The sequence below is a fragment of the Leucoraja erinacea genome, chromosome 1 (assembly GCF_028641065.1).
Source record: "Leucoraja erinacea ecotype New England chromosome 1, Leri_hhj_1, whole genome shotgun sequence".
Lineage (NCBI taxonomy): Eukaryota > Metazoa > Chordata > Chondrichthyes > Rajiformes > Rajidae > Leucoraja > Leucoraja erinaceus.
In genome coordinates this window covers 167,293,502-167,306,717 of record NC_073377.1, presented here as the reverse complement: position 1 = coordinate 167,306,717, position 13,216 = coordinate 167,293,502, and the positions used below count along the sequence as shown (strand labels likewise).

Here is a 13,216-nt window from a genome sequence, read left to right as displayed (position 1 = left end):
TGTGGACCATGGGTTCTTTGTGATGTCATGGGAGAGAGATTTACCCAGCCTTGTCTTTGACAACACATCCTTCCAAGTAGCAAGCCTCGCTCCTGTTAATTGTTGTCTAGATCCTCCTTACTAAAGCCACCTTCACCCTTGCCTTTTGAGTTTGACTCTTCCCAATGGTTGATACATCCTCCAGATTGCTTATTTTCCTTCTACTTATTGATCTTCCTCATCTTTCATTTTGTTTGTTTTCCTCCCCTCCGATTTACCATTCTATGTCATTTGATTATTAATCATCCCACTGCTTCGAATTGCCATCAAGAGTTCCCTTTCCTTCACCCTTCATGATTGTTGGCTTCCTATTCCAAATGCCACTAGTGACCATCTCAAACAGGCATGCAACCACTTCCTTTGGTATTCAACAGCATTACCTTTCCTGTATATATTATCACCGACATCTTTGGAGGGTCACCATTGACCAGAAACCGAACTGGGTCAGGCACATTATAGTAGCTACAAGAATGAAATGAAGATTTGTATTCTGTGATTAGCAATTTGGTTTGTAACTACCCAAACAGTTTATTGTTCGCCAGTTATGTAGCCAATAATTGAATACTCTCTGTTTGCTATGTGTCCCATCAACAAAATGCAAGAAACACACCCAGAGCTACAGACGCTCATCCTGGAGATTAATTTTTTTCCCCCACTGATGTTGCATATGGCTGCAATCAATACCATCTTTTAAATATTTAAGAAAGAACTGCAGATGCTGGAAAATCGAAGGTACACAACAATGCTGGAGAAACTCAGCAGGTGCAGCAGCATCTATGGAGCGTAGGAAATAGGCAACGTTTCGGGCCGAAACCGGCCCGAAACGTTGCCTATTTCCTACGCTCCATAGATGCTGCTGCACCCGCTGAGTTTCTCCAGCATTTTTGTGTACCTTCGATTTTTGACTACCTCCGTCTTTTAAATATGCTGTAGTACTTTGCCAAGGTGGGTCCTGCAGATCTGCTCAACATTAGAACTCTGCGACATAGAGAAATAAGAGTTGCAACAGGGTGGAAAGCTCCAATCACGTATCATTCTCCATGTAAACATATCTTCAATTTTTAATCATTACTGGGTCAAAATTCTGCGACTCCATCCCTAACAATAACATGAGAGTAACTTCACCATAAGGACTGGAGTGGTTCAAGCAGGGAGGATATCAACTTATCAAGAGCATTTAGGGATGGACATTAATTTGTATTTTGCTGGTAAAACTCATGTTGTGTTAGAGAATTTAAAATCTGATATGCATTAATAATAAAACCATTGAGATCAAATGTTTTCCCATTTTTCAGTTGTGCTTTTACTGACTCTCATATTCTAGAAAAGAGCATTGTCATGTTTCAGTGATTTCTACATACAAATTGGTTGCACTTTGATCTCACTGTATCTTCTGTCCCCCTTTTTATCCAACACATATTAGAATTTCCAATCCAGTAAGGACATTCATTGTGAACTATATTTTTAATGTTGTCTAAGCTCGTTTTAATGACATGACGTTGAAATTCTAATCAGATGGAATTCATGATAGTGGAATTGCTCAAGAAAACATGAGTTTAGTTTGTTACCGTGTACAGCAGGGTGCAATGAGATTCCTTGTTCACATGAAACGTACAGAATAAACAAATTACATACACTAATGAACAATAATAAATGTAATAATGAAGAGCACAAAACAAGATTGTTAAGGGCTTGGACACACTAGAGGCAGGAAAAATGTTCCCAATGTTGGGGGAGTCCAGAACCAGGGGCCGGCACAGTTTAAGAATAAGGAGTAAGCCATTTAGAACGGAGACGAGGAAACACTTTTTCTCACAGAGAGTGGTGAGTCTGTGGAATTCTCTGACTCAGAGGGCGGTGGAGGCAGGTTCTCTGGATGCTTTCAAGGGAGAGCTAGATAGGGCTCTTAAAAATAGCGGAGCCAGGGGATATGGGGAGAAGGCAGGAACGGGGATGATCAGCCATGATCACATTGAATGGCGGTGCTGGCTCGAAGGGCTGAATGGCCTACTCCTGCACCTGTCGTCTATTGTCTATTGTCTATAACAGAATGCTGCAAGATTGTAATGCAATCTGAAGTACTGCAACATATATTAAAGTACAATAATGGAATAACCAAGTGATATAGAGTTCAGAGTAAGAGTACATGTGAGCCCCTCTGGAAAGGAGCTGTGAGAAAGATGATTGGTTCGGGAGTCTAATAGCAGTGAGGAAGATGCTGTTCTTAAGTCTGAACATCAAACTATCAACGGCTTGTATCTCCTCTCAGAAGTGGAAGAGAGAAAAGAGAATGGCCAGGGTTGCAAGCATCCTTGATGCTGGGCTTCCAGTTTTCCTGTGGCAATGCACCGTGAAGATGGACTGGATGGAAAGGAGTGAAAAGCCTGTGACAGGTTGGGCTGTGTTCACCATTCACTGCAGGTTCAGGCAGTCATTAGCAGGGCAGTTGCCATCATTGATTATGCATCCCGTCAGAATACTTTATACAGTACAGAATAGTTTATATAGTACATAACACTTTATAGACATTTGGAAACATCCTAGTGGATATGCTGAATTTGTTCAGATACCTAAGAAAGCTGTGCTTTCTTGATCACTACATCAATGTGAAGGTTTAGGTTGCTGGTAAGATGGATGTTTAGGAATGAAGCTGTACTTGTGGATGTGTAAAGGGTGATATATATATATATATTTTAAAATATTTTTATTAGAAGCATATAGGAGCAGAGAGGTTCTACTGCAGTTGTACAGGGTCTTGGTGAGACCACACCTGGAGTATTGCGTACAGTTTTGGTCTCCAAATCTGAGGAAGGACATTATTGCCATAGAGGGAGTGCAGAGACGGTTCACCAGACTGATTCCTGGGATGTCAGGACTGTCTTATGAAGAAAGACTGGATAGACTTGGTTTATACTCTCTAGAATTTAGAAGATTGAGAGGGGATCTTATAGAAACTTACAAAATTCTTAAGGGGTTGGACAGGCTAGATGCAGGAAGATTGTTCCCGATGTTAGGGAAGTCCAGGACAAAGGGGTCACAGCTTAAGGATAAAGGGGAAATCCTTTAAAACCGAGATGAGAAGAACTTTTTTTTCACACAGAGAGTGGTGAATCTCTGGAACTCTCTGCCACAGAGGGTAGTTGAGGCCAGTTCATTGGCTATATTTAAGAGGGAGTTAGATGTGGCCCTTGTGGCTAAGGGGATCAGGGGGTATGGAGAGAAGGCAGGTACGGGATACTGAGTTGGATGATCAGCCATGATCATATTGAATGGCGGTGCAGGCTCGAAGGGCCGAATGGCCTACTCCTGCACCTAATTTCTATGTTTCTATGTTTCTATACATATAATAGCCAAGACACGATTTGCCTACCAATTACATATATACAAAGCTTCTATTTTTTATTTAAAAAAATTTGAAAGATAGAACAATAGAGAGAAAAGAAATAAGAAAAAAAAGGGGAAACTATAAACTAATAGAGAGGGGAGGGGAAAAAACAAAGGAGATTACCAATATAACCCTTGTCAATTCTTCCCTTCCCTCTCGGTCCACCCCCTCCCCGGGCACCTTCCCTTGCAACCGCAGGAGGTGCAACACTTGTCCCTTTACCTCCCCCCTCGACTCCGTTCAAGGACCCAAGCAGTCGTTCCAGGTGCGACAGAGGTTTACCTGCATCTCTTCCAACCTCATCTATTGCGTCCGCTGCTCTAGATGCCAGCAGATCTATATCGGTGAGACCAAGCGGAGGTTGGGCGATCGTTTCGCCGAACACCTCCGCTCGGTCCGCAATAACCAAGCTGACCTCCCGGTGGCTCAGCACTTCAACTCCCCCTCCCACTCCGCCTCCGACCTCTCTGTCCTGGGTCTCCTCCATGGCCACAGCGAGCAGCACCGGAAATTGGAGGAACAGCACCTCATATTCCATTTGGGGAGTCTACACCCCCGGGGCATGAACATCGAATTCTCCCAATTCTGTTAGTCCTTGCTGTCTCCTCCCCTTCCTCAGCTCCCCTGCTGTCTCCTCCCACCCTCCAGCCTTCTGGCTACTCCTCCTTTTCCCTTTCTTTTCCCTTTCTTGTCCCCACCCACCCCCACCCCCCGATCAGTCTGAAGAAGGGTTTCGGCCCGAAATGTTGCCTATTTCCTTCGCTCCATAGATGCTGCTGCACCCGCTGAGTTTCTCCAGCTTTTCTGTGTAACCTTCGATACTACAGCATCTGCAGTTCCCTCTTAAACACAATTTTGGAGCTAGGTCCGTAGATTATAACATTATTCAACCAGTCCTGGATTCAAGTTTCAGTCCAGCTTCCGTGTTGAACCAGTTTACCCTTTTAGAAAATCAATAAATGGAGACCATATTCTAGCAAATAATTCTGATTTGTCAATTAAGGCAAGTCTAAATTTTTTTCAAGTGTAAGGTCTCCGACATTTCCGTAATCCACATTTTAATTGTGGGGATTGTTGGATTTTTCCAAAATGTTAATATTAAAGGGGGTGATATTTAAAAAAAATATTTTATATACTGTAGAATGTTACGTGCATTATCTAATCAGAAGGAAACTTTAAAAAAGGAAATTTAGGTGGGATATGTTTAGGTACCTCACCCACTTTTAATGAATCCATTAAATGTGGCATTCACTGTAAGTGCCTTGCTTAATGACAAGTGGGTCACATAGTAAAACAACAACAGTGTTCTGTGGACTACATCTTTCATTCATTAAATATTTGTGAACATTGTATAAAAGGTCATTAATTGGATCATTACACTATTCCATTGATTGATGTGTTCCAATTGCCTGTTGCATATTTTAAGATTCACAGCATTCTCTCCTTCTAGGCTGATAACAGGTAGCAGAGATGGAAGCGTGAAGAAGTGGAACTATCAGAATGGCCAATGTATACAGACTTTGAAACAAGGTAACATTGACAATTAGTGCTAGATTTCTAATTTTGCACATCAGAAACTATCAACTAATTTGATCATTTGATCTTTCAGTTGGGAATAGGACTGAAGAAGTTACTGACTGCATTTACACTGAAATATTTAAAAATGGGTAAGTGCACGCTATATAATTTATTTGTCAAACAATACGAAATGCTTTCTGAACATAACCCATATATTTCCACATCTTTCTTGCTGTTTATCATAGATATATCATATCTGTTGGTTGGGACAAAAGAATCAATGTTTTCCCGGTATGTACAAGTTAGAATTATAGCTCATATTTATATTCAATTAAACTTTTTCTTAAAACCGAGTCTGACTGCGTCGGTATAAGTTGTATACATAATTGTTTGAAATGTTTCTGTTCTGACCCAATTCATGCTTTCTTTTCTAGGATATTCAAGATAATTGCGATACTCAGTACCCATTACTCCACTGGGAAAAGGAGACTGTAAGAACTGGTTACATTATCTATCTATCTATCTATCTATCTATCTATCTATCTATCTATCTATCTATCTATCTATCTATCTATCTATCTTTATATAAAGTGAGTGAGAGTCAGTGAGAGTGAGAGTCAATTTAATTGTCATTTGGACCTCTGGAGGTCCAAACGAAATGCCGTTTCTGCAGCCATACAATACACACAAATAGACCCCAGACACAACATAATTACATTTAACATAAACATCCATCACATAACTGTGATGGAGGCCAAAAAAAACTTATCTCTCCACTGCACTCTCCCCCCCCGATGTCAGAGTCAAAGTCATAGCCCCCGGCTGGCGATGGCGATTGTCCCGCGGCCATTGAAGCCACGCCGGGTGGTGCGAGGTCGCACACCGGGTCTTGGTGTTGGAACCCCCGGTGTGCGCTCGCAAAGTCCCGCGGCCGTTCCAGCCGCGCGGGGCAATGGTGTTAGGCCCCGCTCCAGGATCTCTTCGACCCCGCAAAGTATAAAACTCTGTGGCTGCCGCCTGCCGTCTGTCCGTCCGGCTGCCTTTCTGCCTTTTGATTCGTTGATGGCTGCTCCTTCCTATCAGCTTCCAACACACTTCAATACAAAGTTGCAAGACAGGAACACTCTGAACTTTTCACCTCAATGGGATATCACACCAAGTGCTTCAACAGGAGGGGGAGGGCCAATTGGTATTGCAATTGGAACTGCTGCAGCAGGCAGGGGAGGTGCAATTGGAATTTGTTTTCAATCCACTGCTGAGGGAGGCAGGGGAGTGCTGGAATCTTACATTTGGGAACGGGTTCAGTTCCGTTGGAGGAGACGGGTGCATGGTGGAATATTGGGTTGGGGGATCACACCATTGGGGGAGCAGACCCAACGGGTCTCCACTTGGTCTAGTTCTATATAAAATTCTGAAGTTTGTAATTATTTGTTACTATCTTCACCAGGACCAATGAATAAGAATTGCCCAGAAAGTGAGAGAAAATGTAGCCAATTATTATGATGCATAATTCACAAAGAATCCAACATTTATGCAACATTTCCTAAAATAATTGGCAAATCAAACTGCAGCCAAATTAAAAATCACTGAATGTAAACTATAACCAGTGCTTCTGGAAATAAAATGGTACCAGTATGCATATTGTTTCTTGCTTTTGGCATCCACGGTGGATCATCACCCTATGAACTGCTTAAGCTGTTAAGGGTCTGACAACAAATTTAATTAATACATTTTATTTTGTAATCATGTCTGGTCTACTTCTCCCTCTCAACCCCATTCTCCTGTCTTCTCCCCTTAAGTACTTAAGTAATCTTTATGTCTTGTAACTTTGTATAAAATGAACAATTCTCAGAATTTGAAATTCTAGTTTTAAACAACAAAACACACAATAAACACAAATTAACATCCACCACAGTGAGTTCACCCGGCACCTCCTCACTGTGATGGAGGCAAAGTATTAAAGTCACTGTCTCTTCCTTCCTCGTTCTCCCTCTGCGCTGAGGCGATGCCCCACCGGGCGATGGTAGTCAGTCCCGCGGCTCAACCGAGCTCCGCGAACGGGCTGGTTCAAGCTCCGTGGCCCGGGGTGGTCGAAGCTGCCGCCCTCCAGTACAGCGGACGCAACTGTTGTCACGGGAGCTCCGGAAAACAGGCACCAGCCTGTGACCTGCGAGCTCCCGACGATGTCGTCCACTGGCCTGCGGCCGAGCCCCGGATTCAGGTCGCCGCCACCAGAACACCGTCTCAGCCCCGAGTCGTGCCGCTGACACCGGAGCACCATCTCAGCCCCGAGTCGGGCCGCCCTCACCAGATTGGACTGGATTGTAATGCCTCTTCAAGGAAATAATGAAATTAGGTTTAAGTAAACTGATTCAAAACAAAGTGTAGTAGTACATATTTTGAAACAAGGAGATAAAACTATGGGCCGTAGAATTAAATAGATGTTATACAGAAAGGTGGACCAATTTGTAGAATAAGGGGGGAATTTTTTCATCTAGGCACTGTTAGAGCATGGCTGTTTATTTTGAGAAATGCAAGCATTCTTTACAAATTCACATGGATAATGAGTGCGTTGGTTTTGTTCTGATACTAATTGGTGAGCTCTTTGCAAAGATATTACTAATCATAGTGCCGGTGGTAGTAGAAGCAGTAGTACTAGCAATAGTTGGTGGAAGTAGTCAAAGGTAAGATTTTACCATATTGAACCATTAAGCCATAATGTAATAGTGTTTTTCTCAATCTGTATGAGTAGTTTCAATGATTTTAATTTCTTGTTCACCTATTTGAATGATTACAGGAAAATGGCCACAAGGATGACATTTTGTCTGTAGTTCTGTGTGCTGCCAATCTGTTGGCCACCTCAAGTTATGGTGGTGAAGTTATTGTCTGGAATTTCGTTTCTAGTTTCATTTTCTCTCGCCTCCTTTCTCCAACCAACACAAACTTTCAGGAATTGTCAGGTGTAGTATTTGAATTACTTTGAGATGATTTGGAGAATGTGTTTCAGTTTCTCGTTGGCAGCTTTTGTTGAATAAATGAAAGAGGAATGAACCATTTGGGGATCCAGGCAAAATTCCTTGAAAAGATACACAAAAAAGCTGAAGAAACTCAGCGGGTGCAGCAGCATCTATGGAGCGAAGGAAAAAGGCAACGTTTCGGCCCGAAACGTTGCCTTTTTCCTTCGCTCCATAGATGCTGCTGCACCCGCTGAGTTTCTCCAGCTTTTTTGTGTACCTTTGATTTTCCAGCATCTGCAGTTCCTTCTTAAACAAATTCCTTGAAAAGATAGTGGTTTCAGAAATTTAAAATATATTTTTTAATTGAATTAGAATGTAAATGTGTGGAAATACGTGTTATATCGTGAGCTGAAAAGAATATTTAACACCATCTCTGTCGCTGTGCTGCAGAAATACTATTTCAAAGGAATGTTGCATTTTATTTTCATGAGGCTTTAAAGCTTATACTGTGTGGAGGCCATTTGGTCGAACTAAACTGTGTTGGCTAACACAAGAAACTGCAGATGCAGGAATCTTGAGCAAAACACAAAGTGCTGGAGGAACTCCGCGGGTCAGGTAGCATCTGTGGAGGGTACACAAAAATGCTGGAGAAACTCAGCGGGTGCAGCAGCATCTATGGAGCGAAGGAAATAGGCGACGTTTCGGGCCAAAACCCTTCTTCAGACTGATGGGAGGGGTGGGGGGGATAAGGAAGGAAAAAGGGAGGAGGAGGAGCCCGAGGGCGGGGGGATGGGAGGAGACAGCTCGAGGGTTAAGGAAGGGGAGGAGACAGCAAGGGCTAGCAAAACTGGGAGAATTCAACGTTCATGCCATCCGGACGCAAGCAACCCAGGCGGAATATGAGGTGCTGTTCCTCCAATTTCCGGTGTTGCTCACTCTGGCAATGGAGGAGACCCAGGACAGAGAGGTCGGATTGGGAATGGGAGGGGGGAATGGACAGGCGATGTTTCGAGTCTGAAGAAGGTTTCCAGCCCGAACCGTCAACTGTCCGTGCCCTCCACAGATGCTGCCGGACCCGCTGAGTTCTATGAGCACCTTGTTGGCTGTTTTACTGGAGCAATACAAAATTAATTCCATCTCTCCCATAGTCTTTTACATTATGCCTATCACCTCTCCTCTGCTTCAAATAATGATTCGGTTATTCAACGTTGACCTCACTCCTTCAGCATTCAGAGCTCCAGCCTTGCCTCAGGATCAGAGTGGTTTTTACTGGACCTCTTGGTCTCCAGTTACCCCAGACGAGGCAGCTGCCACATTTTGTAGATTTCACACATTTCACAGCCCCAATCACATGATATAGGTTCTGAACTAAAGAGAAACCTCTTCTTGATTGTCAGATCCTCGCCTTGATCCCAATATAATAAACACACTTCAAGGACACTGAACATAAACGCTTTGTTTTATTCGTCCTCCATTCCCTTCAGCTGTTAAATATTCCCTTGGCGTGATATTTGGCTCAGCATTGAAATTTGACAAACAAGTCAATGCAGTGGTAACAGCTAGCTTCTTCCAGCTTCGGACGATAGCTAAAATTGATGACCCCGAAAAGATCATCCACACATTTATCTCCTCCCGCCTCGATTACTGCAACTACCTCTTCACTGGCATCAGCCAATCTTCCCTGTCCCGCCTGCAATTGGTCCAAAACTCCGCAGCGAGACTCCTGATGGGCACCCGAAAAAGGGACCACATCACCCCGATCCTGGCCTCTCTCCACTGGCTCCCTGTGCGGTTCTGAATACATTTCAAGACCCTCCTCTATGTCTACAAAGCCCTCAATGGGCTTGCCCCCTCCTACATTAAAAGTCTGCTCACCCACCACACCACCTCCAGGTCCCTCAGATCGGCCGACTTGGTGTTACTGAACACACCGCGGTCTAGGCATAAGCTCAGGGGCGACCGCGCCTTTGCGGTTGCAGCTCCTAGACTGTGGAACAGCATCCCCCTTCCCATCAGAACTGCCCCCTCCATCGACTCCTTTAAGTCGAGACTTAAAACTCATCTTTACTCTCAAGCCTTTCTTGACGTCCTCTGAGTGAGGGCTATATGTATGTATTTATGTATGTACTTAATCTATGAACCAATGTTGTGTAACGTTAGTACCTCCACCAATGTAAAGCACTTTGGCCAACGAGAGTTGTTTTTTAAATGTGCTATAGAAATAAAAGTGACTTGACAAAGGTAGGTGTGAAAGTGTTTGTTGAAAATGCCAATTTAGTGCATTGTGTGGCCACTTTCTGTACAGTACACCATACTAGCTTACATATTTATAGCTGCGAGCAAGGGCACTTGGACTGGCTCAGATCTGAATGTTCAAGAGGTGATATTGAGCACACTTGGTATTAAGGTTCTACATATGTTATCTGGAAGTTGCATTAACTCAAAATGCTGTCAGTGGACAGAGATTCCTCAGGATAGTGCTCACCAATTACTTTATCGATGACCACATGTGAATCATTAAGGTCAGACGTTGGGATGTTTGCAGCTGATTGCAAAATGTTCTGCACCATTTGTAACTACTCAGGTGATGAAGCAGTCCCCCACAACCAAATGATTAACGACCTGGGCAATATCCAGGTGTGGGCTGATAGGTGAAATGTAACACCGTTGAAGAAGACAGCTCACCAGCGCCTCCTCCAGGGCAAGAAAACGCTGGCATATCACATCTTAAAATCACCTCTGCCGACTTTTCCCGTTAGTGCATCTAAACTTTTTGGCTTCCTGGTTGAATAAGCCAAAAGCACGAATGAAGGAATTGTGTGTAATCAATTTTTTTGGTTTTTTTGCAGATGAGGACTTGAGTATTAATAAGTTGTTGTGTATTAGTTCACGGGCACCATGCGAGAGAACATCAGCAACATTGGTTGCGAGTGGACCTAGAGGTAAAGAGCAACGTTAACTGGACATTGTTATATATCACTAGTTCCTATAACTGTTTATTTCAGTTCATCTTCGTCATGTTTCCAACCCACTGCAGAACGCAGGTTGTGGCAAATGGGCACCTTGACATCTTGCAGGGATTTGGGAGGAGGGGGCAGGTAAGTAGGGGTTGTCTCCCTGCAGTAACCTTCAGTTGGCCCATCGTTATTCTACCCCCACTTCTGCATGAGGGCTTTGCTCCGTCCGACCCATGTTGTGAGGCGTTTGAGGCAGAGCCGGACTGGCCTTGTCTGTTTCGCTCCCAATGGAAGAGACTCCTCAGGGTATAGTGTCAGTGTGTGGGGTTTTGATTGTAGGTCTGGCACCCAAACATCTATCCTACAGGGATATCTTTCAGGGGTTGAATCGCATGTTTCAACCCCAAAACATTATTGTCTGAATAACGTTACTGAATAATACAGGACATTATTGCCATAGAGGGAGTACAGAGAAGGTTCACCAGACTGATTCCTGGGATGTCAGGACTGTCTTATGAAGAAAGACTGGATAGACTTGGTTTATACTCTCTAGAATTTAGGAGATTGAGAGGCTATCTTATAGAAACTTACAAAATTCTTAAGGGGTTGGACAGGCTAGATGCAGGAAGATTGTTCCCGATGTTAGGGAAGTCCAGGACAAGGGGTCACAGCTTAAGGATAAGGGGGAAATCCTTTAAAACCGAGATGAGAAGAACTTTTTTTCACACAGAGAGTGGTGAATCTCTGGAACTCTCTGCCACAGAGGGTAGTTGAGGCCAGTTCATTGGCTATATTTAAGAGGGAGTTAGGTGTGGCCCTTGTGGCTAAGGGGATCAGGGGGTATGGCGAGAAGGCAGGTACGGGATACTGAGTTGGATGATCAGCCATGATCATATTGAATGGCGGTGCAGGCTCGAAGGGCCGAATGGCCTACTCCTGCACCTAATTTCTATGTTTCTATGTAGGAAGCTATTTCTGGATTTTACCCTCTTCGGAGCCTGGACTTGTGGGTGACGAGGATCATCCTCCTGTTTAGTGTGTTACACTTTTGAGGAGACTGCTCATGTGATTGAAGGTGGTGCAATACCACATAGCAGGCACAGGGCATCAACTGGTGTGGGTTTGAAGCAACCAGAGATGGTTCTGCATGCTGCGTTTAGCACCGGATCCAATGTGTGAAGTATGTCCCCAGACTCGGCTGCTGAATAGCGCAGTGCAAGAGCAGCACTCTGGATGGTTCCTGGATCAGATCCCCATTTAGAGTTGGCCAGCTTCCTCACGATGTTGTTTCTGGCTCCCATCTTTGCCTTTGTCTTGATAACATTGGCTTTGTTGCTTAGGGTGCAGTCCAGCGTAACTGCTAGGCACATGGGTTTGGCTGAGTAGGCTAGACTCTAGCCATACCAGTGAACGGTTAATTTGCCATTCGCCGAGGTGGAAGGCGCTAATTTGTCTGTGTTTGCCCGTAAATTATTTAGGGTGTAGTAATTGGTAAGGCTGTCTAACGCTTCTCAAGTTCTGCGATGGACTGACACTGAGATGTGATACAGAGGTCATCAGCATTCAGGAGGCTCCTGCTGCTTGGGTGGATGGGTTGGTCATTGGTGTAAATGTTAAAAAGCAGAGGGGCAAGAACACTGCCTTGAGGAAGCCCATTCTTTTGTCTGCGCCGTCTGCTGCGATCACCCCTGAGGTCTAAAAAGAAGCGTCTATTCTCCAGCATGTTTTGGATCAGAGCTGTCAGGTTTGCATTCTTTGTGAGATTGGATAGCTTTTGCACAAGTATTTGATGGTTCTCTGTATATAAGCCACTGACAGGTCTACAGAAGCAGCACCAGTAATAAGTCCTTTCTCATATTCATCCTCAATTAATTGGGTCAGGTTCAGGAGCTGGCTATAAAATCTGTATTGTTTATTTAATTGATTTATATAATAGTTATTTTTTTAAATTCTGATTTATCGTCACTTAGCGAAATATTCCTATTTAGGTTGTAACTTAGAATAGCCCACGGTCATTTTCACATTTTTGTGGTTAAAACTGAAATGTTGTAACCTTTCTAAATGTGCCATTTCTCTGCTTCGAGGTTGGAATTTGATGTTTCTTCCTCCATTTTTGACCAGCATCATTAACTCTTTTAAAAAAGTAACAGGGTGCTAAGAGATGAGGAGAAAAGTACCTTTACCCAGTGGCCTCAGAATTAGAATGAAAATGGTACCTTTATTAGGGGCTTTAGAAATTGCTGAGGCATTAGTGGTGATTTTTTAAGAATCACTAGAGTCAGGAGTGGTTCCAGAGGATTGTAAAATTGCAAATGTTACTCCGCTGTTCAAGAAGGGAGCGAAGCGAAAAGGAAGCAACT

General features: G+C 43.6%; 1 protein-coding gene across 1 annotated transcript in view; it reads left to right on the top strand.

Annotated features, from left to right (window-relative positions):
• The window catches only part of LOC129697971 (WD repeat-containing protein 49-like), a 37,365-nt gene that overhangs the window by 16,327 nt on the left and 7,822 nt on the right, over positions 1 to 13,216 (top strand). Inside the window, exons 9-14 of the mRNA XM_055636793.1 lie at positions 4,875 to 4,954; positions 5,034 to 5,091; positions 5,188 to 5,233; positions 5,377 to 5,433; positions 7,740 to 7,902; positions 10,749 to 10,841. Of these exons, the coding sequence (XP_055492768.1) occupies positions 4,875 to 4,954; positions 5,034 to 5,091; positions 5,188 to 5,233; positions 5,377 to 5,433; positions 7,740 to 7,902; positions 10,749 to 10,841 (497 nt within the window). The remainder of the gene's footprint in view (positions 1 to 4,874; positions 4,955 to 5,033; positions 5,092 to 5,187; positions 5,234 to 5,376; positions 5,434 to 7,739; positions 7,903 to 10,748; positions 10,842 to 13,216) is intronic.